This window comes from Crocodylus porosus, unplaced genomic scaffold (genome assembly GCF_001723895.1).
Source record: "Crocodylus porosus isolate Cpor-Errol unplaced genomic scaffold, CroPor_comp1, whole genome shotgun sequence".
Lineage (NCBI taxonomy): Eukaryota > Metazoa > Chordata > Crocodylia > Crocodylidae > Crocodylus > Crocodylus porosus.
Genome location: NW_017728946.1, coordinates 2,013,576 through 2,027,954, shown reverse-complemented (window position 1 = coordinate 2,027,954; position 14,379 = coordinate 2,013,576). Strand labels below are relative to the sequence as shown.

General features: G+C 48.4%; 1 protein-coding gene across 3 annotated transcripts in view; it reads left to right on the top strand.

Moving 5' to 3' along the window:
* Positions 1-14,379, top strand: part of NDRG3 (NDRG family member 3) — an 80,741-nt gene that overhangs the window by 21,092 nt on the left and 45,270 nt on the right. For all 3 annotated transcript variants that reach the window (XM_019550731.1, XM_019550730.1, XM_019550732.1), the window contains exon 2: positions 8,268-8,373. In XM_019550731.1, coding sequence (XP_019406276.1) covers positions 8,317-8,373 — 57 coding nt within the window. In that variant the 5' untranslated portion in view covers positions 8,268-8,316. The remainder of the gene's footprint in view (positions 1-8,267; positions 8,374-14,379) is intronic.

The following is a 14,379-nucleotide window of genomic DNA, read 5'->3' as shown; positions in this document are numbered from 1 at the left end:
CCCAGTCTCCTCTTGCAGAGACTGAAGAGATTCAGGTCCCTCAGCCTCTCCTTAGCCCCAACCAGATTTGAGCCCTGGGGCTCAGTGCTGCCCTCACATGTCAGAATTGCATCCTGGGGGGCAGTGCTGCCCCCACCTGGCCCTGTGCTAGGATCAGGTACCCAATCCAAAATTCAGGGCACAGGGCTTCCTATAGGTATGGAAATTTGGCATCAGGGAAGCAGTACCAGTTTCACAGATTCATAGAAGTAGGGTCAGAAGGGACATCATCAGGTCCAACCCCCTGCTCTGGACTTGAAGGGAAGCCCTGTTGACTGGATGATATGGTGCTATGGGCTGGATCTAGTATGCAGGCCCGGGGTTAAACATCCCTGTTCTAGGCCAGTAGGAGCCTACCTTTTGGCAGGAGTGCCACAAATAAGCCCCACACTGCCCCCAAGTGACTATGTAATCCCCTTCTGCTTGCTTTCTTATCTGTTCTCTGGGATGCCTGAAAGAAAGCAGAGCAGATTGATTTCCTGCCTCATTCCTTGCTTGATCTGCTATTCTACTTTCTGTTCCCTTCCCTAATCTGCTACTCTGCCATTTGTATCCTCTCCACAATCAGTTGTGCCAAACAAGGCTACCCATGCCTCTTGTGGCAGTCCTGCTACAGGTTGGTCACCCCTGCTCTAGGCAAGGCCTAAGCAGTGCTGAATAGGGTAGAAATATTGTCTTCTATGTCTTAGGTGGGAGCCCTGTTACTGAGTCAGGTCAAACAGAAGGTAAGAATCACACACCGGGTTGAAGGCTGAGTGATTAGCCCAGCATGGCCAGGATAAATTTGGTGGTGGGGCATAGGCATTTTGTCTTCGGGCACCAGAAGACTTGCATGAGGCAACCAAGACTCAGAAGAGAAGAGTGCAAGGAGCTGGACTCATGACTGCAGCACACCAGGACCACAGGACTCTGGATGGTGGAGGATCAGCAACAGGACTAGGTACTTACCTGGAAACAGCAGCATCTCCATTGAGTCCAGAGAAGAGCCGTGGCTCTTTGAAGTGGCTTGGTGGGAAGCCAGGAGAAAAGTAGAGGTCCCCGAAGCTGGAGGTGGCTAGAAGAACTAGACTACGCCCCTACTCGGTGGGATAAAACAGCAGCCTTGAGCATGGCGGCACAGACAGTGAGGGAGCAGCTGGGGCCACTTCCAGCACAAGGCATAAGCTGCAGATGTGGAGAATGTGCCGCACTAATGAGGCAATTAGCAACTAGGACTGTAGTGATTATAATGCATCTTTGAGGCATCTGGCACTGGTTCCCTTATCGGCAGCCTGGGTTTCCCTTGCTAGTGAAGTAACTAGCAAGGCTCTTGCTGTTCACCAAATCTCCTGCTGCGCAATAAAGCTAAAGTGTGAGAAATCACTATCTGGGTGACTTTACTAACTCTGTGCAGGGCAATGTCACTGAATCCCTCTTGTTATCTTTCAATCTAAGTTGTGGCAGGCGAGTACAGAGGATGACAGAATTAGCAATCGCAACCTGCTCACGATGTCATATACTTGGATTTCAGAAAGGCCTTGGACTTGGTCTCCCATAATGTCCTTATGGTAAAGTTGGGGAACTGCAGCCTCAGCAACTTAATGGTCTGGTGGCTATAAAACTGGCTCTGAGGCAGGACCCAGAGAGTATTAGTAGATGGAACTGAGTCAACGTGGCACATGGTGACCAGTGGCGTGCCTTGGGTTTCAGTACTTGGACCAGTGCTTTTCAACATATCAATGATTTGGATTTGAGTGTTAAAAGCGTACTGGCAAAGTTTGTGGATGACACCAAATTATAGGGAAGTGCGGTCATGCTGTAGGATAGGCTGAGGATACAGGCTGACCCGGAAAGGCTTGTAAGGTAGGTGGATCAAAATCTGATGACATTTAACACCGAGAAATGTAATGTGCTCCATTTGGGGAAAAAAATTATCCACAACACACAGGCTTGGTGGTGCTACACTTGCTAGCACCACATCTGAAAGAGCCCTGGGGGTGGGGGGGGGGCAGTGTGATAGACCAGAAAATGAACATGAGTCATCAATGCGATGCCGTAGCCAGCAAAGCAGACAAGACACTGACATGCATCTACTGGTGACATCCTTAGTCTTGCTTGGGATGCAGTCTTCTGCTCTGCTCTGCTCTGCTCTGCTCTGCTCTGGTGGGGCCGCAGCTGGAGTACTGTGTCTGGTTCTGGGCGCTGCACTTCAAGAAGGATGTGGAGAAGCTTGAGAGAGTCCAAAGGAGGGCTATGCATTTAATTAGAGGTCTGGAGAGCAGGCCATACGAGGAGAGGCTGAAAGACATGGGACTGTTCAGCCTGGAGAAGAGAAGACTTAAAGGGGACTTGGTGGCAGCCTATAAGTATATGAGGCATGCACATCAGGACCTGGGGGAGCATCTGTTCAGCAGGGCACCCCAGAGGAAGACTAGAAATAACGGTCATAAATTACTAGAGGATCACTTTAAATTAGACATAAGGAAAAACTTCTTTACAGTCCAAGTGTCCAGGGTTTGGAACAGACTTCCCCAGAGGTGGTACAATCACCTATTCTGGAAATCTTTAAAATGCATCTGGACACTCACCTTGCTCAAGTTACATGACTCCAGCAGTTTTTCCTGCCCAAGCAAAGGGGGGCTGGACCTGATGATCTCATGAGGTCCCTTCCAGCCCCTAACATCTATGAAGCCCTCCTTTTCTATTCTTTTTCTCCTGATCACTCTTCATTTCTGGGTACTGTTGATTAGTTTTCCTGTGGTTGTCATACTGCCCATGTTCTGCCCTGTTAGCCTAACCCTTTGTTTCTTTAAACACATCGTGTGTACGCAGTTTAATTTGCTTGTTTGCCAGTACCATAATTTGGTCGTTCCCAGTCTCCTAATTTAGTTATTTCACCAAAAACAGGGATTGTTTGCCACGTTACAGCTAGACATTGTGACCTAATGCTTATTTTTGCATGTTCTTGTCTTGTTAAGGGTTTTCAGGGAACATTGTCGTTGTTTTTGCTGCTGCATGTTTTAATTTCCCAGGATGTATGTGCCTGCCTGTATGCTGACTTTGGACTCTTAGATGCTAAAATGTGAAGACATGAAACTTTACCACAAACAAACTTTAGAAACCAGTTAACCCTTGCTGTTTGCCTGGACCATCATTTGCCAGCTTCTAAAAGCAAATGTCTAAATATCATTCTCTAGCCATCACTCCCCTGCTGCTAAATTTCCAGACCCGTAGGGAACGCCATTGGCTGGATAATATGGCCCTGTACAGCAGGTTATGCCAGCATACAGTCAAACGAGCACATGGAGCTGCTTCATGGTTAGATCTGGGTGTGGGGGATCAAGCTGTACATAGGGTTGTACCAGTGTGTGATCAGATCCAGTGCACAGGGTTGGGGTGGCATACTAGATTGCACCTGTAGACCAACCCCATGCCACTTATCTGACCTGCAGGGCCAGAAGGTTGGGCATTACTGGCCCAGTGTAATAGCTCACACCCTCTCTCTATTCCAGGTACAGTGTGGCCTCCATTCCCTGCTCCACCCTAGCCAGACTTTTTTTCTCCAGATGTCGCTGGTTCTTTCACCTGCCATGTCTTGATTTTACTCCATGTAGGAGAGAAGGACAGGGCTTATGGCTTTGCTGGACAGCATGGTATGTTGGATTCTTAGCCTGGGCCTGCTTCCATCTGGTAAGGCCTCTGGGTTCTTTCTTCTTCAGGCCAGTTTCTTTCTCTTGAAGCTTCAATCTTCCTGAACAGGCCCAGCAGCAACCTGGCCTTTCCTGCACCTTATTAGGCCTCCCTCGGTTTTCCCCAGGCTTACCCCAGTCAGTTCCTATGGCTCGCTCTCTCCAGGCAGAGCCTGTCTGCCTCTTGTGTTGCGGGGGCCCTTCCTTTATACTGTTCTCCAGGGCTTGGCCTCCAGCCCATGTGGTTTCTCCTTTCAGGGTACCAGAACCCTTTGCCTCTAGTGAGGATTGAAGGAAGCCTGTTATACCTAGCCATATTTCAACTTAGTCTATTTCTGCATGTTCTAGAAAGATACTTTGCAGAACCTTATTAAAGAAATATGTCTGCTAAAAACAAGGACACAAAGTTGGGCAGGTATATGAAACTACTGTGTGTGGAAAGCAGTGAGGATCCACAAGAGGTGTTTAAAAATCTTCCTTTTATAATGACTATATAAGTTTAATGAGGATGTAGACTGTAATAACAAGATAAAGCTAAATTTGAACTAAAATCATCTTTTGTTGACCACTGGAATCGGACATGGTTTTAGCCCTTGTAGCAGAAGATTTTGGGGGAAAAAAAGTTTAGTGGTCATGAATCATATCACATTTCTGCACATCATATTGCACATAATATCTATAGTATATTAAGGGGAGGATTTTGAGGGTTAATGGTGGAGGTGCTCCAATATATTGGCTGCCTATTGGATCAGCACCGATTTTTTTTTTTTAAAGGGGGAGGGGGATGACGTTATCAGCTATTGGCTTATTTAGGTTGTTATAGCGAATAATACTTACCAATAATTATGCCTTCTGGCCAGGATCCTGGACCACCTGGATTTCCTCTTCCCCATGGGGTCAGGGCCCCTGGATGCCTGGGTTCTCTCAGGAAACTGCAGGTTTCCTCTTTCAGGTGGGCAGCATTCTAGCCTGCAAGGAGTCCTGCTTGAGGTTGCTGGGAGTGAGATGCAGGAGGTGCCATGTGCATGTGGCTATGGAAGGGAAGTGGGGTGGGGTGGGGTGCTGGGGCTGGGGGTGCTGCCTAGTCAGGGTGGTGAATGGGACCTGGAGCTGAGGGCAGGTAGCAGGTTGGAGCCATGGGTGGCTCGTCTAGGAGGTAGGGGAAGGGCAGCAGCTCCTTGCCACTGTGCATACCCCTTGGGGAGGGCATGTTCGCCCCAAGTTTTGTGCACGGGGTGGATGCAGTATACCTGCTGTGGGCTTGGGGCTCTCTGCTCTCCTGCCTCTTCCCTTGGGAGCCCCACGCAGACCATGTGTCTCCTGGGAGCAGCAGGGGGGGCAGCAAGTTGTGCTGCCCGCTGCCAGAAAGGGGTGTTCAGCTGGCATGGGGCTCCCAGGGCAAAGGTGGCAGAGCAGAGAACCCCTAGCCCACAGCGGGCAGCCCTCATCCACCCTCACTCCACTCGGCTCTGCTCTGCTTAAAAGCATTCCCCGCACTTAAAAATGGCGGCAGAGGTGCTTCAAGCACTCCTGCCACAATTTTTAAGCACTGGGATGCTGATACGTGTGACTACAGGAGGCTGGTGGAGCCTGCCAAAAAAAAAAAAAAAGATTTAATACCTTGCATTTTAAAGTAAACTGGCTACTGGATTGGCATTGGCTGATAGGGTTGCTTAATAATCTTTATTGGCACACCCCTAGTTAATGGCAAGGATTCCTTCTGTGCATTTCATGAAGTGGAAACCTTGAAAATAGATGTACCAAGTTAACTCATTTAACTTTCTAATAGTCATACTTGTCACGTCAGGATGTTCGTGACCAGGTCTGGAGTCTCTTGGGGATTGAGTTGTCAACAATGGTTAAGAAGGGTGAGCAGAATCCAGGGACAAGCTGGGTTAGGAAGCCAGGAGGTCAAGCAGGGAATGGAGTCTGAGAGCAAGCCAGGTTGAAAAGCCATGAGATCAAGTAGAGAGTGGAAGCAGAGAGCAAGCTGGAGAGAACAGCAAAGCAGCCTTGGGTCAGATTGAACTCCGCTGCTCAGACTCTTTCTGTTCCTGTGCAGGGGGCTTATATGTGGGGTGTAAAGGGTCAGCTGACCCTGACCAGACACTCTGGTGAGAGGGAGTGGGAAGAGGGTTAGGTCTGGGTGGTCAGCCATAGGCTGGTAAGCCTGGATGAGTGGCCTTGTTTGCTCTTATGTACAAAGTTAAATTTTGGAAATGAAAACTTTGGCTGGGGAAAGAAATTACCTTTCTCCTAGGAGATGTGCTCCAGTGACATTTTCATATATACGAATAAACTGGTTGCTGGCTGCAGTGTAGTAAACGTATGTTAATAAGGTGACTTTTACAGGACTACTTGTCACCTGATGTATAGTTTTGAGGCTGCTGCTGTCATCTCAAAACTCATTTAGTGCCTGTAACCTTCATTCATCATCAGAATTTGATTCTGCATTTTTGGAACAAAAATGCCTTAACCCCAGGATAGTGGTAGGTGGGTTCCCCCTCTCTGCCTAGTTTCTCTGTGTTCCCTGCCAGCCTCGGAGATAGATGCAGTAGGGAAACCTGCCTGGGACTGTCACTGGAGCAGGCAGGAGCAGGTGTGGAGCCTCCCTCTGGGTCAATGAGGACAACAACAGTGGTGGGCAGGGGAGGGGAGGAGAATGTAGAGGATGTGCCTCTGAGCAAGGAAGGGAAGGGGAGAAATTTTTAACTGGTGTGGTGACATAAAAAAGAAAAAAAAGTCCCTGGCTTCTACTCCTGCAGTGTGTTTTTGGGAAATGGTGTCTGGAGTTAAGCATTTAGTTAATATTGTTGATAATATCACCTAACAAACTTGGCAATGCTCACTGCAGGCATGTCAAGGCTAGGCTAGACTAAGAGCTAGGTTCTTGGGTTTCGGTTCAAGTGCATCCAGGAAGCTGTTCTGTAAATGTAATCAATTACCAGGGTTTTTCATGGGGAAGATATTAACATCAATACTTGTGAGACTCAAGAACTAAGTTGTCCCCAGTGGCACTATGACTGACATGTGACAAGGCATTAGTCATTTTGAGTAAACTTGCCTCGTTATGGAGGCAGATAGATGAGAGAGACAAAGGGAAAGAGCTGTAACCTGATGTCACCAGGATCCACTCTTTCCTCTCACAACTGTTTGCCACATCTGCAGTTGAGCATGCGGATCTCAATTTGGCCTCTTTCGTTATCTCTAGATTCACCAATGACTTCCTTTTTAACTGGAAGACTGTCATCTTCGTGTCAGGGGACTGCTGCCACTGCTGTGTAAGTGAATGAGTTGGAGACCATACTCATGGGCTGCTGAGGTTGCTTACTGCTCCACAGTACAGTTTATTGTCAGTTCTTTTTGTTCATTGTCTGTCTGCCTGCATTTATTGAACCTGGTGGTTACAGTAGTAACGTTTTCAAGGTTATATTGAGTAGCTATAGCTGGAGAACACAGGAAAGCCTAACAAGTAATTAATTTCCCTTCATGTATTGTTACTTTGCACTTGTCACCATCTGTTTTTGTTGGCCATTGTATTGTCAGTCACCTATTTTGTGAGTTGTTCATATTATGGGTAGTGCGTAAGAAACTCAAATTATAGACCTGGATCCCGTTTTTCTGGGCTTCTGCAAACAAAATTAAAAAATGGTTTCTGCCTTGAGGAGCTTGAAGTTACTTAGTCTGCTCTCTCTTGACATTGCCTTGGCCAGTAGTGGCAGCACCATGCTGAACACCATTCAAGTTGTTCTTTTTTTTTTCAGAACTTGCTGGGATTTGATCCCAGTTGAGCAACAGCTTAACTGTTCCCTTCTTTATACTGTCTTGTTCCTTTCTTTATGTTATATCTAAATTGCATTGTGTCGAGCTGGATGGTCCCAAAATGCCATATCTTTAAATGAGCTCATCCATACAAAATGCTTGGGGACGTGAACCCCTGTTAAGTTAAATTCTGTGGTATTGCATAAAAAGGAAGCCACCAGCATTAGAACTCTACCCTCAGATCCTTTAAGTGAGAATTCATTGCAACACAGTCTCTGTTATGGGAGAGGCCAGAGTGTTGTGCATTCTTAGTAATGAGGTATCTTTACAGTGTGGGACCACACTGAGATTCAGCCAAACACAAACTTGGCTCCCCTCACTGCTAGCATACCTTGTAACACTGAGAACACAGCAGGAGGTTTCAGGCGCTTAAGGTACCTATACATGCGCTCTGGGATGGGGGTGGAGGTACATTTTAATTAGAGCAGCTCTAGGGAGATTCTGTAATTAAAACACTGCAGCGTCTCGTGCAGTTAGTGTCCCGCATTTCAGAATGATGGTGGAGAATGCTTTAACTAAAGTTCTTTTGATGAGCTTTAGTTAAAGCACCCCTGCTGCTATTTTGAAATGTGGGATGCTGAGTATATGAGATACTGCAGCACATTGGAGCATGTGTATAGGCACTCTTAGGTTTTAGTTTGAAAGTATCCAGGAAGTTCTGCTGTGAACTTAATCAACTATCATTTTCTTGGGGAAGCACATTTTAAAATGTCATTTTTATCATATCTTCTGTTTCAGTGTCACTGGTTTGTTACTTTGAAGATTACGTGGCTCCATATCTGTTGCCATGGATGAACTTCAGGATGTTCAGCTGACAGAGGTCAAACCTCTCTTGAATGATAAGGTAACATTTGCTGCTCCTTAACTCAGACTCAAGGACCATAGCTAACTATCTCTGTGTAGCCAGCAAGAACCATGGGCTGTGAGAAATCTCTAGCAAGTCCATCCTCGAATGATAAAATACATTCTGGATAACAAATTCTTTCTGTTGACTTAGTTCAGAGGCGGGCGATTGTTTTGGGTGGAAGGCTGCTTACCCAGTTCTAGCAAGCTGCCATGTGGGTAGCCCTGCCCCTTGACAGGTTCCCCACCCCCTGGTCACCATCTTGGGACCAATGTCCTAATGTCTTAAGACCAGTGTCCCAGGGCCAGCACTGGTGGGGCCCAGAGTGGAGTGCAGGCTGCACTAGCAGGGAGAGGGGGGGAGCTGCCTCAGCATCACAGAGCCCCTGCCGGCTGGGACCCTGTACTCCTGCTGCCCTGCTCTGGGCCCCACCGGTGCTGGCCCAGTGCTCCCACTGACTCCCACACCCACTCACTCCCAGTTCCCCCCCCCAGGCCCATGGTACAGGTGGTGGACAGCATGCAGCCCTGACCCCCTGCTCGCCAGCAGGGAAGGAGCTGGTGCTGAGTGCAGGGAAAAGCAGCCCCTCCCCTGCCCTGTGGCTGGCACTCCTTGCTGCAGCTGCTCACAGCCTGCATGGGGCTGTCCTGAGCAGGCACAGGCAGCCCCACAGTGGCTGTGAGTGGCTGCAGCGTGGGGTGCTAGCCATGGTGTGGGGAAGGGGCCACTTTTCCCCGTGCTCAGCACTAGCTCCTTCCCTGCATGGGGTTCACTCGCCAACCACATCTCTCCAACTGCCCTGTAAGGATAAAGGAGTAAAAAATAAATAAATAAATAAATGACCAAAATCTTGCATGTGTTTCACTCAATTTGATTGGGTTGGGGGAAGTTGGGTTAATACTGACACTAGGACAGAGCTGCAACCCAACTGTGGCACACTGGGACAGCTGAGACCAACCAAGATTGCTTCATGTATGTCATGCTAGGGCAGAGCGGAGACCTGGGAAGCTCACTGCATGCCACACCAGGGCAGAGCTGAAACCCAGTAGACTCCCTATATGCATGTCACATCAGGGCAAACTGAAACCCAGTGGGCTTGCTGCAGTCTAAGCACTAAAAGCCTATGCTCATTAGCAGTTAGTTGACTTTTAACTATTCTCCTTGAACCAATGGAGTGCTAGAGCAAGCAGCAAACTGGTAAGCTGCATGTGCATGCTCAGAGTGGTCAGGGTGTGCTGGAATTGCATCTTTGAGAGTGGCAAGGAGTGTTGGCTTGGGGCCAGCACCACCCCACAGAGAAACTGAATTTAAGAGGGTTGAAAGTTTGCCCACAGAGCAAAGCAGTGGGAAGGTCTGGGAATGGTGCATCCAGGGATGCTGAAGGAATGGAAGTAGATCTTTTTATCTCCTTGGAGCAAACTAATAGTACCATGGCCCAGTCTGTGTAAAACAGATCAGAGATAAGCATCACTTGAGCTGGCATAACTTTTTAGAATGTTTAGAGCAGGGGTGGGAAAAGTATGGCTTATGGGCTGGATCTGGCACACAGAAGGTCCCTTGGTCCTGCCTGGCCCAGGTGCAGGGTGCAGCCTAGGCTAAGGCGCATACAGCTGGTACCCCCACTACTGGGTGTGGAGCAAGTCTGGGACAGAACAGTGGCCAGACTTGCTTCCTGGCACCCCAGCAATGGCTGCTCTTTCCAGTGGCTACTGCTGTCGGAACTAACCCTAGTGCCCAGGCACCCCGACCCATCTGCCTCACTGGGATTGTGGGACTGGGGCAGAGCTATGACCCAATCATCTCATGCCCCTGCCCACGGAACTGGTAACCGTCACAGCGATGTGTGGGTAGCAGATTGCAGCTCTGGTCCGGGCTCTGGGCCCACACTGTCACTACCCTGCCATCCTGCCCTGTGTTCCCAGGCTCACCTGCCCATCCCGCTCCTGGATGCTTCTCCCTGCCCACCCATGACCCCATCCCAGCCGCCTAGCTGAGTGCAGAGTGCAGCCACCTAGAAAGTTTTAGTGAGTTGTTTTTGGGGGGAGAGGGGGCAGGTGCTGACCCAGCCCACAACAGCTCGCCAAAACTCTGTGTGGCCCTCTGGCCCAAATAATTGCCCACCCCTGGTTTTGAGGGTAGTTAGCACAGGTTAACACCTTGTTTTAAGTGCCATAATGATGGTTTAAAAGTAACCTGTTATACCACCCTTACAGTCTCATGGTATAGCAATGAAATAAACTGTCTGCTTTTGTCAGCCCTGTGCCAGTGCCCATGAGAAGTTTCAACCCAACATGGAAAAAGTTTACATGTTGAAAGTGTAGTTAGCAACTTGGTAGGATGCATAGAGTTAACCTCACACAAAGTTGTAGGCTGTGCAGAACAATTCCCTACATAATGACATTGGGATTCATGCTGTTAGGGCAGAAAATGATGTCACTCCTAAGAGAATCTCCATTCTTTAATGCCCTTCAGGTGTGGGTGAACTCTTTGATTCTGATACTATGGCAGTACATTGTGCTTGGTTCACCCTTCAAGTTACACCATGATTCTGAGCACAGGGTTTCAGACACCTAACTTATTGGGGTCAGTTATAGAAAGTACAATTAGAATGAGAAGAAATGGGTGGAACAGGCAGTGCTTTAGAGCAGGGGTCAGCAACCCCCGGCATGCAAAGCCATTTTTCTTGGCACACCACTGCCAGCCTGGGCTCTTAAGTAGCTGCTGCCAGCTGTGGAGCCCAGGCTGCTCCCAGCAGGTGGCTGGGAGGCTGCAAGCAGACTGGGCTCCTTGGGCCGGCTGTAGCTGGGAGGCTGCAAACAGCTGCTCTGGGCTCTGGCATGTCAGCATTCTGGCACCTTCCAAGGTAGACATTGTGGGGTTTTTTTGGCACTCTGGTCAAAAAATGTTGCCTACCCCTGCTTTAGAGCTATGATTAGCTGTCTCTTCCTGACAGTGCTTCAGAGCTGTGTTAAGTCAGGAGCTTTGTTCCTCATATATATATTCCTGAGCAAAGAACCAATGGTGGCTGCCCCTTTTTGAACTTTTCCTTTAGCTGTAGTGAGCATTGCCTTTTCTTTTGCTCCTTCCTCCTGCAGGTCCTCCATGGTGCTGATGTTCTTTCAACAATGAAATGTCTTAAGGAAGTCTTATCTCTGATGAAGGTTCATCTGGTAGCTTGAATGTTTAGAGTTAATGGAGGAATGCCCTTTTACCCAGTAAACAGCATGCAGAGGTACTATGTCACAAGTGGCCAATTTTCTTCTCACAGCCATCTCCTCTGGCAACTGAAGTCCTAGCTGCAATGTAAACGCAATAGCAAAACCCAACAAATTACAATACAACTTGTGGCGGGCCAGTAGGGGACACTCCTGTGTTGAGCCACCCACCTCACTGCGGTCGACGACTTTCCAGGCTGCGAGTGCCTCCCTAAGGGCGCCTCACATCTGGCTGACCCCCTTCCTGGGGCACACTTACTAGCCTGGGGGTAATGAAAGCTGCCACCACCCCGAGAAGGGACTCTCTCAGCCCTGTGTCCTTGGGGAAACACAGGCCTAATAGTCCTACAGGTAGTTGACCCAGTACAGGCACTTGGGGCACTTCCCCAAGTCGGGGGCCAAAAAGGAAAGTCTCCCTTAGTCTGCAGACCTAAGAGGCCTCTTAGGCATAATTTAGACCCACCCCTCAATAAGTCTCCTGCACCAATCACAAAGGAGAACTTCATTGATTACAGGGGTAGGGTGAAAATAGGGTATGAGAGAGCAATCTCATAGACATCCCATAGAGCAAAACAGTCTGGCTGAGGTAGCCTTTTGATCACGCATCTGAGTTACTGCCAGCTATATATCTAACCAGATCTCAAGTAGCTTACTCACAAGCATCATCCAGAGGCTGTTGGAGATTCCCTATGGAGGCAGGACATTCCCAGCTCATGAGTTATGGGGGAGAGAGCTGGTTTCAGATGAAAAAGCTCCTCTCTAAGTCTGAGTCCCCCGCATGGCTGCTGCCTCCTCCTCCTGGGCAGTCTTAACTTATATAGCCCCTGTGACCTCATTCACCTGGTCCCATGGAGGCCAGCACCTGTTGGCTGTCGGCCAACCAATTTGAAATACATCACTAGTTGCCGGGCAGACTCTAGCCCACCAGGCAGGAGCCACTCACCCAAGTAGCTGATACCAGTCATGTAGGCAGAGGGAGCAGGTTTCCCCCCTCCCTTAGGAATGTAGCCAGCTCAGGTTACCTAAAGAGATAGGGTAAGGGTGTGTCTCCTCTGCTGGGCCCATCCTAATCAAATTGTCACAGAGCAGAGATTTTGGGGAGAAACAAAGGTGGCTTCCTGCCACAACTGTCAGGGCTTTTGGATGTGGCTTCTCCCTGGTTTGGGAGATAGGGAAAGGTTCAACATTTGGGAGAAGAAGGTACAGTAGAATTTAAATGGAGACAGGCAACTTAATATTCATGTTTTGAAAGTAGTGGGGCTGACTGGAAAATGGAAAACTGCCACAGTTTGGGCATCTGCAGAGCTCCATTTCTTTTTCCTGAAATCTCAAGGTAACCTGGTGAGGTTGTAAAAAGGTTATTTAAACAACCCAAGCACTTTTTTTCTGTTTGGATGTAAATTTGTCCTGCAGTGATTGCAGGAATGTGATATTTACTAAATTGATTAGTCTTCCCCCATTGCACCCTAGTGAACTTTGACAAACATTAAGCAACATAAACGTAGAAAAGAATCTTCTCTTTGAAAACGATGCTTCTAACAAATATGTTCCTTCCAATCCACTATGCTCCTTTTTACCTGCAAACTGAAGGTTGTTGTATATGAATCTTGTAGGGTTAAAGCAAGGTTTTGTAATGCTAAAAGTGAGGCCATTTCTTTTTCCTTTCGCCTCCATTTCATAAAAGCAGACACAGCACTTACAAGATGGCGGGGAGGGAAAAGGGGTACTGTGTGAGGGTTACTAATAAGATATGAAACTAGCTGAATCCAGTCAGCAGGGGAGTCTCGTCAACAGGAGAACCTTGAAAGTCGAGCATAATTTGTTTTTGTTAGATAAAGAAACATCTTAAGACAAAATATAGGGAGCATGTAATTCACGAGAGTTAAACTTCAGTGTTCGCACCCACAGTGCCGCTTGATTGGATAGAATAGTGATTTAGTTAATAGATGATTGGGTATTTTTACGAGCACACGCTAATCATGAACTTACGCTTTGGCTTTTAGAAAGTATAAAAAAGTAGTATAACTAATAAGCGAGGTCCCTCTCTGTAGAGGCACCTCGCTCGAGCAAATAAAGATTCTGTATTTGACTTTGAATACTTGCTCTGCGTGATCATTGCCCCAGCCTAGAGTGAACTGCACGTGGCTTTAAGAGCGTAATTCATAACAAGGTGATGTGAAAATCTGTAGCTCTTACCATAGTTTGTATCCCTTGACCTTTAATCTCAGAGATCTTGATACTAGGGGTGCACCGATAGAGATTTTTGGGGGTCAGTAGTGATATTTAAAGAGGCATATCGGCCAATATGGAGCCGATATCCAATACAGCTGCCTCCCAGGTGGTAAGTCTGGTGTGGTAGAAGAGGAGGGGGGAGGGAAGGGGTGTGGGGACAGATCAATGCCCCCCGCAGTGAGGGATGGGGCAGGGACAGGCATTGGGGGGGAATGTGGGATGGAGGCATGTGTCATGGGGTGGGGGCAGCTCCTGCTGCTGCTTGTACCCTGGGAAGGCAAGGGTGTATACCCCCAGATGTGTGTGGCTTGGAGCGGGCTGCAGCTGCAGGGTGGAGCTGGCACTGCACAGGGCTCTTCTTACCAGGAGCTGAGCTCGAAATGGGCTCGGGCAGCACTGGGAGGAAGCTGCAACCACCCCAAATCTTGCTGTGGTTCCGGTCCCAGCCTGCGGCGCTACAGCCCCAGCTTTTCCCAGTGCTTGGGTGGAGCCAGGGCGTTCAGCCAGGGCTGTGCCTTGTGGCGGCGTGGAACTGGGAGCAGAATTGCAGCGAAATTTG